Source organism: Mustelus asterias, chromosome 2, assembly GCF_964213995.1.
Source record: "Mustelus asterias chromosome 2, sMusAst1.hap1.1, whole genome shotgun sequence".
NCBI lineage: Eukaryota > Metazoa > Chordata > Chondrichthyes > Carcharhiniformes > Triakidae > Mustelus > Mustelus asterias.
Window position 1 is genome coordinate 118220233 of NC_135802.1, and position 15325 is coordinate 118235557.

The window sequence follows — 15325 nt, forward strand, 5'->3', positions numbered from 1 at the left end:
TCCAGTTATAAAATAGGCACTGATTGTGTATCTGCAGTTACAATGTGTGTGCACGTGATTTATTATGTAGGCTGTAATAATAGGACATTAAAGTACCGTAACTTTGTACATTTAAACACCTGGTAGATTAAAAGAAGCAATTAGAAAATTAACTTGGAAGTAAAATAAAAACTAATCATGTAGAGGGGGACACAGTAAAATTGTTTGAATAGAGCAAGTAAAATAATATAAAATAGAGCATCTGAAACAAAAACAGACAAAGCTGGAAGCACACAGCATGTCAATACTTACAGGGTCAACAGCCCTGTTAATGTTTTGCCAATGAGCATATCTTCCAAATAAACCTATTTTAATTTTGGGAGTCTTCTTACCAGAATTTGAAAATGTGTGAATTCTGTAGAGGAAAATGGAGTGAATCCCGCCGACAGCTCCGGTGTCACTTCTGACCGAATCTTGAAAGTTTTATGGCTATGAGAATCAGGCCAGCCCATGGGGGCTGCCCTCTAAATTGGCCGCTATAGTTCCACATAAACATGGCAATCACTGGGGAGTCCCATTTAAATGGCTCCCAGCACTTGTTCCAGATTGACTACAGGGGCCATCAGCCAGGAAGCCCACACCTCTAATCTCAGAGGGAGTACTCAACAGACATCTGGATGGAGTGGAGCAGAAGTAGGATGCACTCTAACCCCCACTCCAGGAGAAGGCCTCCCACCAAGGTCATCACCCCGCCTGGGATGCAATGGCAGCCCTGATGAGTACAAACTTGCTGCAGAAGAGGACGAGGCAGCTGCGCCACAAGAGGCTGAATGATCTTCTACGCTCAGCCATGGTGAGTGAGCCTCTTGCAGCCTTTCTCTGGACCTCCTCACGCAGGCCTTCCACCTCCCCATTCATCTCTCACCCAGCCACTTCAGACTTTGACAGCACCTCCTCCTCTCTCCCCCAACTCGCTGCCATGATCCTTACACTCCAACTCCTGCACAAGATCCACACCTGCCATATCTCACCATCATCGTAAATGTCAACGCTCATTGAAGGACAAGATCAAGGACAAGCGTGAGCAAGTACGCCCAGCCGGAGTAATGCCAGAGCTCAGAACCCTCATGCCATTTGAGGAGAGAGCCAGGGAGGAGGAAGGCTGCGTTTGTGCTGATAGTGAAGTGGTATCAGCAGAGAAATGTGAGAATTCTCATGACATGCTGTCATTCCTCAAGTTTCAAGTGAGCAATCAATGTTCCCTCCTTTATCTCCAATGATGCACTAATGCCATCTCCCTTCTCTTGCAGGCAAAGCAGCCGAGCAGGCTGGACCATCCTCGCGCTCTCTGGACCCACCGAACAGGAGCAGCTCTGAGGGAGACATTGAAGATGTGTCACAGCTGTCACCCGCACCCGGCACAGCGACAGATACTCACACCTCAGTGGGTTCACCAAGTAGGCAGGCTTCTGGGTCACTCACTGGTGAGCAACATACAACTGAAGGTCCACAGCAGGTGGAGGCAGGGATTTCCCAGGGAACTGGCACTCGGAGGAATGCCAGAGGCTCGGACTCTGCTGGGCCTTTGGCTGATGATGTGCCAGGGTAATATATTAGCATGGTTAGAGGATTGGTTAATGGACAAGAAATAAAGGATAGGCATAAATCGGCATGGTAGCACAGTGGTTAGCACTGCTGCTCCACAGCTCCAGAGGCCTGGGTTCGATTCCCGGCTTGGGTCGCTGTCTGTGTGGAGTTTGCACGTTCTCCCCGTGTCTGCGTGGGTTTCCTCCGGGTGCTCCGGTTTCCTCCCACAGTCCAAAGATGTGCGGGTTAGGTTGATTGGCCATGCTAAAAAATTGCCCTTAGTGTCCTGAGATGTGTAGGTTAGAGGGATTAGTGGGTAAATATGTAGAGATATGGGGATAGGGCCTGGGTGGGATTGTGGTCGGTGCAGACTCGATGGGCCGAATGGCCTCTTTCTGTACTGTAGGGTTTCTATGATTCTATAAATGCAGGAATTTTCAAGTTGGCAGGCTGTGACTAGTGGAATGTTGTAAGGATCAGCTATTTGTAATCTATATTAATGAATTGAACAGTGAGAGAATAACGTATCTAAATTTGCTGAAGATACAAGCCAGGTAGGATTACAAGCTGAGGATAAAAAGAGTCTACAAAAAGATTTGGACAGGTTAACTGGGAGGGCAACAAGTGGCAGGTGAAGTGTAATGTGGGGAAATGTGAGGTTATTCACTTTGGTTATAAGAATAGAAAAGCAGAATATTTTTAAAAAGTGGCATGAAACTTGTAAATCTTAATGCTCAGAGGGAATTGAGTGTGCTCTTAAAGGAACAGGTGACCTGTTATTTTATTGGTGATGGAGAGAATGCCTCTCTGTGCTGAGGGGTTGGGGGTGCTCCCCTTGTCACTGGGAGTGTGGGGGAATGTTGCCATTTCCGTGCTGCGAGTGTGAGGGGGCCTGTCTCCCAAAGCTGAGATCTCTGTGAAGCGAGCTTTGCATTATGAATATTCTAAATGCAAAAGATGGGTGAATCCCACCTGAGAGGTATTGCTAATTCCATTGGGAAAAACTCCAGTTTTCCTGCTGGTGACAGCACCTTGGAGTTTTCTGAAGAACCGGGGTCACTGTGTGCAGTTTTGATCTCCGTATTCAAAGACGATTATATTTGCATTGGAGTCAGTGCAGCAACTTTTCACTACATTGGCTCCCGAGTTGAGAGCGTTATCCTATTCTGAGAGGCTGAGTAAATTGGGCCTTTATTTTCTGGAGTTTAGAAGAATGACAGATGATCTCATTGAAATGTATGAGAGTTGGAGTGGGTTTGACAGAGTTGACACTGAGATATTGTACCCTCTGGCTGGGGAATCAGCAGATAATCAGACAGGGCTGAGATGAAGAAAACTTTCTTTACTCAGAGGGTTGTGAATCTTTGGAATTTTCCAGCTCACAGGGATATGGATATTCCATCACAGGGTATATTTAAAGCAGAGGTTGACAAATCTTTGGTCACCCAGGGATCAAAGGACATGGGGAGCAGGCAGGAAAGTGAAGATGATGGTGAAGATCACGCCTGATAGGCTTTGTGATCTACTCTCACTCCTAATTCTAATGTTCTCAGGTTCTTGTGTTAATTTCAGGATGAACACCCAACAGCCTGTTTCTGCAGCGTGCCCCGTCAATGTCCTCATCTGAATCCTCTGCAGCAAAATTCATTTGCAACCTCGCCCTCCAGTGAGCTATCATTGTCACTATCCTGGCTGCATTCCGCTTATCTCCAGTGTGCAGACCCTACCTTTAAGCTGTCTGCACACTGGGGACTGTCTGCTGAAAGGTCAGTAACTGAATGGCTGGCTGTGTGTGAGAATGAGTGACGGTGTCTCTTGGTCATCACTGTCTTGCACTTCCTTTACCTCTCACTTTTTCACCACGACCTGTCCAGGCCACAGCTCTTGGGTGTCTGAAAGGAGAAAGGCACAAGAGAAGAGTTGTGGTGAAGGAGTGATTAGGTGCTTGTGAGGGTAGACAATAAGAGGAGAATTCTTATACCATCTGCAGCTTAGGAATCAGAAGAGATTGTGGGATGAGAGGGAAGTGGGGGGGTTAAAGGGAGGATTAGGTGCAAGCATATTGTCACCTTTGGTTTCAGACTGACTTCCAGACACATCCTCAGTGATGGCTCCTCAACATGAGGACAGTCGGCCATGTCTGTTCTCTGCATTGTCCTGCTGTGTGGCAGTGCCACCCTCCTTGGCCTGTGGAGCTGGAGTGGATGCTGGAAAAGGGGATTTAGATGGGTGAGACACACCCGGAGTCATCTGGGTGGATGGCCCTAGGATGTGCACCAGCTGATTCTCCTTCCTGTGAGTGCCCAATGATCCCTGGCTTCCTCCTTGGGATGGGCAGCAGCTGGAGTAAGCTAGAGAAACCCGCTGTCCTCTGACATTGGCACTGATGGATACCAGCAAGTGCTTGTATCATGGAGTGTATGTCCGGTGGCAGTGCAGGACAGAAGTCTTGGACCAAGGTTTTCGCCATCCTAGATGTGTTGACCGCTTTGTGTTGGAGTGTCGGACCAATCACCTCAGACACAAGGTGGACAAGTTCCTCCATGCAGCCTTTTAATGCAAGGAACGTACCAGACATCCCTTGCCAATTTTCCCACCTGTGCCTTTGGAATTCCAGGAACTGAGGCATGAGCGAGTCCAGAGGCTCCTCACCTGACTCAGACTCAGCAGATTCCTGGCCTCCAGCAATCCTCCAAATGCCAGACATTGGGATGTCCCTGCCGCCACCTGCTGTGGATCAGACAGTGCGATGTTCTCACCAGATTGTGACCCTGAGACTGCTCTGAAACTAGGCCCCCCCAAGGTGAGTGTCTCTGTGCTACTGGAGGGTGTGTGAGAGTGTTGTGATAGTTTTTCTATTTCAGGCTCTGGGAATGCTCTGCTGTGCTGCTGTCAGGGCTGGTGTTGAGGACCGAGCTAGTGAACCCCTTGGCTGCTTCCCAGAGGTGCCTGCGACTGAAAGGAGAGCTAATTAGTGCATGACAGGGGCCTGAGAAACAAGAGACATCACTCAGATGGATGATGCAGTTCTGGATCCTCACTTGGTTCAGTACTGCCAACTTCATCATCAGCACAGGAGCAGTCAATGCCCTCCCTGACCAGCTGAATGGTTCTGTCCTCAAAGTCTGTGAGGGCCTTCAGTTCTGATGTCCCTCCACCCATCTGGAATCTCCCCATCTTGTTGTGAGCCAGCTTGTCCTGCATGAAGACAGATGGAGAGAGTGTAAGCAGGATGTGTTCCACAGCAGATGACATGGATGCTTGGCATGTGTGGATGGTGAGTGGGACCAGCAAGGTGATGAGGACAGAACCCGCAGGGGTATGATGATGTGTGTGGGAGAGTGAGTGGTGGTGTCCCTTGAGCTGGAATTACATGAGGTCCTTGTGGGTGTGTAAGTTGAGAGTGATAAGAAGAGTAACATACCTTGGTGAAACGGAGGAAATCATTCATCATCTTTCAGCACTGGATGGCTGTCCTCTTCTGGAGAGCATTAGTGCTGACCACTGCCTCCCATGCTCAATTGGTGATCTTGCTGGTTGGTCTTCACCCAGAGTGCAGGTATGGCACATTGTGACCGACCTCTATTTCGTTCTGTAGGTGCTCCGGGGAAGTGTCAGTGAATTTTGGGACATTATACATCTTTGCTTTCGCAGCCATGACTACCCAGGGGCAAGTGCACTAGCCACAAGGGTGGTCTTTAAATGTGGCACTCTAATTATTAAAGTGCTGAGTTGATAGCGGGGCGGGCGAATCAGAGGCCTCCCACCAGCGTGGAACCTGTGCCTGTAATTTTCTCTTCTAAGTGCTGCATTAAAGGTAGAAAAAGCCACCATAGCCATCAACGGGCTGAATGCCAATTTTCCCTCCCAATATTTACCGATATTGGAGACAATCTCGCCTTATGTTTCTTTTCAAATATTTTGCTAACTTATCCTTGATAAAATCCGTTATTGGAATTCAGCTGTGTTGAGGTGACTGAAAAGCATCAAAATCATTAACCTTGATTGACTTGGCAAAATGATAGAATAATATCAGACTTCCAGCTGTTTAAACATAGATAACACAACACAACCCGCAGCACGTAGGCTAGAGAAGAAATTCTGAGCATGTACTGTGTGGTAGGAAAACAACTGGAATCACACAGCACAGAACAGGCTATTAGCTCACTAAGTCTGATCTGTATTTTTCTCCATATGACCAATTTAAAATTTTGTTCACTCTCCATACCCTTAATATTCCTTTTTTCAGTTATTTGAACTTTTAAAGAACATATAGACTTTGCTTCAACAATGATCTGTGTAAAAAATGTTCATATTCTAACCATTGTTTGAGTGCAGAATTATTTCCTGATCTCCCTTTTATTTTGTGCTCATCTTAAATGTGTGCCCCTTTTGTCATCATCTGACTGATCAGTGATATCTTACGATGCCCTTTCATTTTCCTGATGACTATCAGGTGATACTTTAATCTTCTCAACTTCCAAGAAAAAACACCCAACTGTCTCAAGTCTCACTTGATAACTGTAATCCTTCAACACGGTACGGTAGCACAGTGGTTAGCATTGCTGCTTCACAGCTCCAGGGACCTGGGTTCAATTCCCGGCTTGGGTCACTGTCTGTGTGGAGTTTGTACATTCTCCTCGTGTCTGCGTGGGTTTGCTCCGGGTGCTCCGGTTTCCTCCCACAGTCCAAAGATGTGCGGGTTAGGTTGATTGGCCATGCTAAAATTGCCCCTTAGTGTCCTGAGATGTGTAGGTTAGAGGGATTAGTGGGTAAAATATGTAGGGATATGGGCGTAGGGCCTGGGTGGGATTGTGGTCGGTGCAGACTCAATAGGCCGAATGGCCTCCTTCTGCACTGTAGGGTTTCTATGATTTCTATGACTGCACCATCACAATAAATCTATGCAGCACCCTTTTCCTTGTTTTCATATTCTTCCTGTAATATCTTAGAAAAGGTGGTGACCACCAAGTGTAGTAACTAAAGAACTATTTATTAACAGGAATAACGATATACAGACAGTGAGAAAGATACGACCAATTCGTCCCCAGACTGTCTGAGCAAGCCCACACAGCCCTGATTGGCCGAACGGGTCACATGACCCTCTGAAACCTTGGCCCTTAAAGGAACTTGCTACTACATCCCTCCTTAAGTCTCTTATTAACATATACCATAAAAAGTTAAAGTATTTACAATATAATACCATACATGAATTCTTTAGCATAGTTTATTATAATATCAGTCTGTCAGGGCATTTTCTCTCCCTCTGGGAGTGACACAGCTCTGATGTGGAGATGCCGGCGTTGGACTGGGGTAAGCACAGTAGGAAGTCTCACAACACCAGGTTAAAGTCCAACAGGTTTATTTGGCAGCACAAGCATTCGGAGTCTCGCTCCTTCATCAGGTGAGTGAGGACTTGTGTTCACAGACACAGCTCAACAGGAGGTGCCTCAACAGCAGGGGTGGATTTGGTTTGACTTTCAGAAGTTGGACTTCCAATGTGTAAAGTTCCTTAGTGCAGGTCACTTCTTCAATTCCCATAGGATCACTACTCAGGCTGACTTGTTTCCTTACTGCTTTTAACCACAACAACTTCACTGCCGGGCATACTCAGAACCGACTGCCCCACTGTCTCTCTATGTGACTCCCTTCTTCTCAACTGATATAGAAGCTTCTTCAGGATTTTATCTTGAACTCCTATTTCATATGATACCAGGCTCATCCTGGCCATGACAACACCTGGGACCCAACTCTGAGCAATCACAAAATCTTTAGCATATACTTCACCCACTTTGAATGTTCTCTCAGGCTTTGTTGAATCTTGATGTTTCTTTTGCACACACTGCCTCCACTCTCTCCTCCAAATTTGGAAACACCAGATCCAACCTGGTTTGAATATGCCTGCCATCACCAACTTGGCAGGTGTTACCTCGGTTGTGTAGGGCATCATTCCATAAATAATTTAAAAAAGTACCAATCTGGCCTGTAGGATGTTAGTGGTTGCTTTTTCATGGCTGCTGTAAAAATTTGCACAGCTCTCTCAGCCAATCAATTTGAGGAGGGGTGGTACAGTGCGGTACATATATGCTTAATGCCATTTGATGACATAAAATGCTGGAACTCCTCACTGATAAATGCTGTCCCATTGTCTGAAACCAACACCTCTGACAAACCATGGGTGGTGAATGTTTGCCTTAATTTTTCCATTGTTGCAAAAGAAGTTGTGGACTTCATTTCATAGCTTTCGAGCCATTTTAAAAGTGTGTCCACTATAATTTGGAACATTGTGCCCAAAAATGGTCTACAAAATCTATATGGAGCCTCACCCACAGCTGACCTGGCCACTCCCAAGGGTGCATCGGGGCTGCCGATAACTTTTGTTGCATCGGGCATTGGTTGGACTGTGTAACCATGCTTCCTATGTCTGTGGCTAACTCGGACCTTCACACATAGCTTTCATCTTGGACATTCCTGGTGGGTGCTGTGTAGTTCTTCCAATAATAACTTCCGCCAGGCGTGGGGATGACCGTCCTCACTCCCCACAGAAAGACGCCGTCTTAGCAGCTGAATTCATCCTTTTTTGTTTGATTAGGTTTCAAGTGTTCAGACACTTCCTGATAAAGCCAGCCATGAAGAACCATATACTTATATCTGGACAATTTTGGATCTTTCTGAGTCCAATATTTCTTGTGACACTGGCAGGGATGGCGTACTTTCTGATAATGGGAGGTGGCTCAAGGCATCTGTATTTGACATATGGTCTATGTTAGAAGGTATATTCATAAGCGGCCAAGAATAAAGCTTAACAATATATCCTTGCATGCACTATTGGAAGGATGGTTTTATCTTCTCTAAATAAACCTAGCAGAGGTTTCTGGTCAGTAATTAAGGTGAAGTGCCATCCATAAATATATCGGTGGAATTTCTTTATCCCAAAGATGACGGCCCCTCTTTCTCGATCTGTGAGTTTGTCTTCTCTGCATCATTTAGAATCCTTGAAGCAGAGCCGATAGGTCTTTCTAACCTATCCTCCACTTTATGTGACAGAACAGCATCAATTCCATAAGGCAATGCATCTTAAGTGAGAATGATTTTTTTGAAGGGTTGAAATGGACTAAAAGGCAGGACGAATGCAGGGCTTGTTTCATTTGTTTGAAACATAGAAACCCTACAGTGCAGAAGGAGGCCATGCGGCCCATCGAGTCTGCACGGACCACAATCCCACCCAGGCCCTACCCCCACATATTTTACCCGCTAATCCCTCCAACCCACGCATCCCAGGACCCTAAGGGACAATTTTTAACCTGGCCAATCAACCTAACCCGTACATCTTTGGACTTTGTTTTGAAGGCTTTGTTTTGCTGTATCTTCCAGTACCATCTCTGGTGATTTTTTTAATAATGCATGTAGAGGTGCCAATGTTTTATACAAGTTTGGAATGAACCTTCCATGATAATTTACCTTTCCAAGAAAAGATTTTAACTCTGACATGTTCTTTGGGGCTGGTATTTCGTTAATGGCACTAACTTTATCTTCCATTAGATGCTGCCCTTGTACATCCACTCTAAATGCCAAATAAGTCACCTTGTTTTCTTTTTGGTGTATTTCTCTCTCTTTAATCTCACTCCAGCTTTCTGGAATCTTTTTAAAAATCTCCTCTAGGTTGGTTAGGTTTTCCTCTTCTGTGGCTCCCGTGATTAGCACAACATCCAAGTAAATAACTAGCTTGGGTAAATCTTCTAATAGGTTCTCCATTGCGCATTGAAAGATTGCACAAGCCAACGATACTCCAAATGGCAGTCTGGTGTACTGGTACAGGCCCTTGTGTGTGTTAATAGTGACAAACTCTCTGGGTGTCTAATCCAGTTCCAGCTACTGATATGCATAACTCATGTTTAAGTTATTGTAGGTTAGACCTCCAGCTAGCTTGGTGTACATATCCTTTATTTTAGACATGGGATACCTGTCCATTTTTGCCACCTGATTCACCGTTAATTTACAGTCCCTACACATTTGTATGGTCCAATGGGAGCTGCCCACTCTGCGAATTGCACAGGCTTGAGTAGGTCGAAATCTTCTAACTGTCCAAGTTCAGTCTCCACACTTTGATGTCATGAATAGGGTAAAGGTCCTGCTTTGTGAAATTTTGTTATAGTCTCTGGATACGCATAAATTTTGGCTTTCAAGCCTTGTATTTTGCCTAGTTCTTCTTGAAATACCCTCTGGTATCTCCTAAGGACATCATTTAGACCCCCTTAATTAATTTTGAAAATTTCTAGCCAATTCTATTTTATTTCCTGAAGTCGATCACGTCCCATCGAGCTTGGCCCTTTGCCCACAACTACAATTAAAGGCAGTTGAGCAGACTGCTGTCTGTAACTTACAGGTGCTGTTGTTCACAACATTTCTAAAGCCTCTACTGTATACATCACCAGTCTGGTTCCCATGTTCTTTAATCTCGGGGTTGAACTCCTCCCTGTAGGTATTGATAAGTTTGTTCTCCAACTACTGAGGTGGAGGCTCCTGCATTTACCTCCATTTTGAGTCGACAACCTTCAACCATGAGTACAATTGTGATGGGAACCACTTTTCAACCTATATACATCTGATCCTTTTTCAGAATTACTCTGAATTTGTTCCTGCTATTGGGGCTGGTGCTATTATTAAACTAACTGGGCAGGCGTATGGGAACAAGAAGGTCATAGCAGAGAGGAATACCAAGGTAAACAGAATACTGGAAGAGATAGATAATACAAGTGTAGGAAATACTAAATTATTTGATAGATTCAGAGTAAGGGAGAAAGTAATAAAGTCTAAACTAGAGTTACTAAACATATACCGTGCATGTATGGGAAATGTATAGTGTGGTAAATAGGATTGGTGATGTCGGAGCAAGCCCCTTTAAGGAGCTAGGTTTTGGTGGGTCATGTGACCTATTCGGCCAATCAAGCCAAGGCTTGCGAATCCTGGGCTGAGCATGAGCTTTCCTTGGCAGTCTCAGACTTGGAGTCAAAGCAATTGGGAGCATCATTCTCACTCTCTGTAAATGGTTATTATAGTTATTAGATAGTTTTGTTCTTACTCCCAAAGATGTGCCGGTTAGGTGGATTGGCCATGCTAAATTGCCCCTTAGTGTCAGGGGGACTAGCTAGGGTAAATGCATGGGGTTATGGGGATAGGGTCTGGGTGGGATTGTGGTTGGTACAGACTCGATGGGCTGAATGGCCTCCTTCTGCACTGTAGGATTCTATGATTCTACTCCCCTTAGTGATACACACTCCATCTAAGATATTACAGGTGCAGAAAATGATGTGGAAATATAATTCCCTAAACTTCCTCAGAGTGGCGATCACCAGCGGATTGCTGCTCTGGAGGGACATGCCTTCACTTGGATTCCTAAGCCCCTGTCGCGCCTGACCTTCCTCACGCGGGCAGGGTGAGACAGGAGCAACAAAGCAGCTCCCAGCTGTATCACCACGAGGGAATCTTTTTAAAGCAGGTATTTCAAGATACTATTGAAAGGGAGAAGGTGAGTTTCAAAGGTAAATGGGGGCGCACGTTCAGATTTTGGACATTGAACCCGGGGGAGGGGAAGCACGGGTGTCGTTGAGCATGGGTGTCGTTGGAAGGTAGGGGCCAGATGCCGGGGGGTGGGGGGAATTGGAGTTAGACCTTGAATTGTGTTAGAGTCGCATCTGGAACAGAGGGGGGGTTGGAGTTGGACCCCGATAGGGGCATTGCGGGGGGAAGGGGGTTGTCTTTTGTTGGGCCAGGGGAGTGGATGGGTGTTGAGCTGTGGTGGGCGGTTTTGGGCTGGTGGGGAGGGGAGCTGTAACCAGTGTCAGGCTGGACCAGGAATGGGGGGAGGGGGGTGTCGGGCCTGCAGGGGGGAAGGGATTGGACATGTGCGGGAGGGTCTGTTGGGCTGGGTGGATGGGTCATCGAGTGGTGAAGAAGTCCTGGCATGGTAACTTACCAGGGATTGATGTATTACTCAATGATGTAAAATTTACTAACTTAGTCTTGTTTTCTTTCTCAAGGTAAGAAATTGCATTTGACTCCTAGCAAAATTTTTGTTCCCACAAAATTGTGGACGAGCATATTTACAATCTGCATTGTTTCTTATTTCACTTCCCTCAGGATTCTTGAATTGAAATTGGAAAATCTCAGTGATGTGTCTATCTTAAGTTTGAGTAACTTCTTTAGTCACATTTCTCTTTGAATGCTGATTGCTATTTCCAGTTAGGAAGTCATTCCACATCCAAATCTGACTGGTGTCAATTTGAAAAGGACCTACTCCCAGCACCTCCTGTTTCAGCTAGTAGATCTCTTTTAATGAGAAAATCAGAGTCCGAGGATAAAATTGACATTTTACGTTGGAAACGGTCAGAGCATGTGCCATACAATTAGATGGATGATGGACGTGAAGAGGCTTTGCAAAGGTAAGCTTGGAATTATTTTTATGGACCATGGAGGTGCAGAATAATTCCCTCATGGCCCACAGGAATAATCTGGGCTGCTATCACCCTAGGTTTCATCCACTCTGCAATCACAAGTTGTTTCCATCATAGTTATCTTGCTGCTGGCTCTTGCAGTTCAAAGGTAGTAAGCTTTAATCAGGCAAACTTCACTGAGGAAACCCTTTCAAAATAGGACCAACCACATTATCCAGTTCAGTATGGTTACCAACATCCTCTTTTGAGATTGTTACTACCCTATTAATGCTCGAAGCAACAAATGAAAATGTGCTCTTGAAGTCAGATGGACACGGCCTTCATATAGATGCTCTAATAAAATATAGTTTAGAAAGATTAGCTGGGCCAGATTTTCAGTGTGGGATTGGGAACCTAACACACAGATGAATTCTGTGTCCAATCCTGTACTTTAGCTGCATCAGTATCACAATGTGAATTTTAATTTTAAGTAGTCTAAATGTCCAGGTGACGAGCTTGTGTTCAGTTAGAGGCACCAAGCTCTTTCTGGTGGGAGGAGCTACCTGCCTGGTACCAGTGGTAAAGATCTGAGGCAGCCATTTTGGAGGCTGCCTCTGCTATGTTGATTTGAGCAGGCTGATCCTCAGAAGTGGAAGGAAGGGTACAGTGTGTCCTCGCGTGACAAGATCGGACCTGATTGGTCCCACAGGTTTGTATAAAAAACCACTGCAAATAAAATTATTTGGGCCCCTATGAACCCAACAGCTGTAGACTGGCATGCACAGAACTAGGCACCCAAAAATCTTCTGAAAAGTTCCATCTTTTCTGCTTCAACTCCATAACAAACATTCTTAGCAGCTGAAGGGGCTATTAATTGGTGTTGACTGCATTGCCCATTCAATCCCTCCTGCTGTCGATTTGAAAATTTGGAAATGTCGGGATCCTGAGCCAACTATGATTTCCAAAGCTCACCCACAACTGTTCCCATTCTGCCCCGCCCCCGTCTCCCCATGTTATTGTAAATCTGTTTGTTGTCTGGGTAATCTATGCACAAAGTGGTCGACTTCTGTTTACTTTCTGAAAAGAATGATATAGAAGGGAAAAATAATACTGGTCAGCCTATTATTTCCAATAACCGCTGTTAAGCCAAGGAAATATTTCACAGATACCTTTCTCAAAAATATCATTTTAAAGTGACATTTGCTTTGATTACTTTATTTAAATGGCGAGGTTGCGATGGAAATAGATACCGACTCTTCAACAGCCGCTGTGCCAACTTTATATTTTAAATGTCAATAGCTAATCAATATTGAATAAATCAATTCATTTTAGCAAGGCTTGTCTGTAAATTTATTGATTGCGTGCGATATTTTATCCTGCCGTGGCGTTCACACTAACATGTTTAACTTGTACAAGCAAACACATACAAAAGATACCAATTTATGCACCCTTTCCCCGATTGCCAATAACTAAGCATGGAGTGCTAACATAAAAAACAGACTGTACAGATGCACACTGAAACAATTTACAAAATTGCCCTTATTTTAATATTGTCTTTGATCTCTGTGTTGAATAGGTTTCCGCAATTATCTCTAATAACAGCTCTTTTTCTCTCCTTTGTGTATCTGTTTTGTTCTTAGGTTTGGATAGATGCAGCTACACAGATATGTTTCTCGCTTGGAGTGGGGTTTGGTGTATTAATAGCATTTGCAAGCTACAACAAATTTAATAACAATTGTTACAGGTAGGCTATGTTTGTATGATGCTTCTAATACCTTTTGGAGTACAGAGTTCAAGAAATTGCCTATGATTGTCTATTAATGCCATCTGCCAATGTTATCTTATCAAGAACCAAAACTGAATCATTCACTGCTAATTTGGGCACCCTTGTGATTTATAAAATGGGTACTACATGGCCTAATGTAACCCCACAGACATCACAAGAACCTCCCGTCTGAGAGGAGAATATTTATTTGGTTGCATCTGCACAGTGAGGGAATTGATCCTTGCTCTAGATCAGGAAATGATGGTAATCTCTGTGTTTCAGGCTCAGCTACTCAATAACTCAAGGTTTTCTTTGTTGTGAAGATTTTATGAAACCATTTGGAAATGACTGTAATGTCATTTGAGGAACAATTTATTCTGTTTTATAACTGTTTCATTTAGTATATAATCAAGGTATGGGATCACAAGCATTATGAAATTCTGCTGATGTTAGGTGCAAGAGGTTTCCAACCTGAAACACTAGTTTCACCTGATGTATTTTTATTTTGGATTATTAGTGAGAAACATTTGCAGAAACAGTGAGAATTCAGACATTTCTTTCTTTAAACAACAAAAACAGTATTTATTAAAGTAGAAGAAAAATAATGGAACAGTACAAAGAACAATCATACGCTTCAGAAAACTAATAGTAAGCACTTAATCCCTCACAGATTATAAACACAGAAGCATTTATTTGCCCCATAATCCTGAACTCTATTGAGACCTGTCCAATTGCAAACAAATCCATAAATCTATTGGTCAAATCTAGCCAGTGACTACCCCACCATACAGCTTAAGTGACCAGGACTTGGGAATAGTCTTTGGTTCAGCAAAGAAAACAACCTTTTACACAAACTGGCTTTTGCCTTCAATATTTCAACTCTGGCTGAGCTGTTTCCTGAAAATGGTTGTCCGTCTCTCGCTGTTGCTCCTTCAGCACCTCATCTGCATTTGTCTACTGCTTCCTGACCACAGAACTCTGACTGCTGAAATGTATCAATTGCCGAGAACACCCTGTTATCCTTAGTTCCTGCCCGGACATGATTTTAAAAAAAATGGTAGTTTGATTTTACTTTTCCCCAACAGCATCCTATCATTTTGTGACACATGACAAACTTGTAATAATATATTATTTTAATAATGAATTACAGGAATGCACTACATTTTGAATGTATTACATTGTACTCGGCCAATATGTGTTTTACTACTATACTTCATGGAAGTAATTTATTTTGGCATGTTCATTTCCCTTGCATTTCAAATCGTTCGTTGAATATTTTTTGCTCTCTGGGTTAACTCAAAATTCATGTAAATTTTCCCTGAACCATTCCAATAAGATCAAATTTCAAAGATGTGACTTCTGATGGATTGAAAAGTTGATCTTTAGATCATTTTTCAGCAAAGCAAAGACATTTGAAATAATTTGGGACACAGATCAAAATAGGAGGAATTAAAGAAAAGCAGTTACTTTTTTCTCAGATAAAAACAAAGGAGTAGAATTTCGGCAGTGTTCTCCTGATCTTTCTCCAACCACCAAAACCTGGAATTTTGGTCGAAGATCA

The 15325-nt window shown here is 44.0% G+C and overlaps 1 protein-coding gene across 1 annotated transcript in view; it reads left to right on the top strand.

Annotated features, from left to right (window-relative positions):
* slc6a3 (solute carrier family 6 member 3) overlaps positions 1 to 15325 on the top strand; it is a 74014-nt gene that overhangs the window by 25476 nt on the left and 33213 nt on the right. The window contains exon 6 of the mRNA XM_078228576.1: positions 13640 to 13743. Within this exon, the coding sequence (XP_078084702.1) occupies positions 13640 to 13743 (104 nt within the window). The remainder of the gene's footprint in view (positions 1 to 13639; positions 13744 to 15325) is intronic.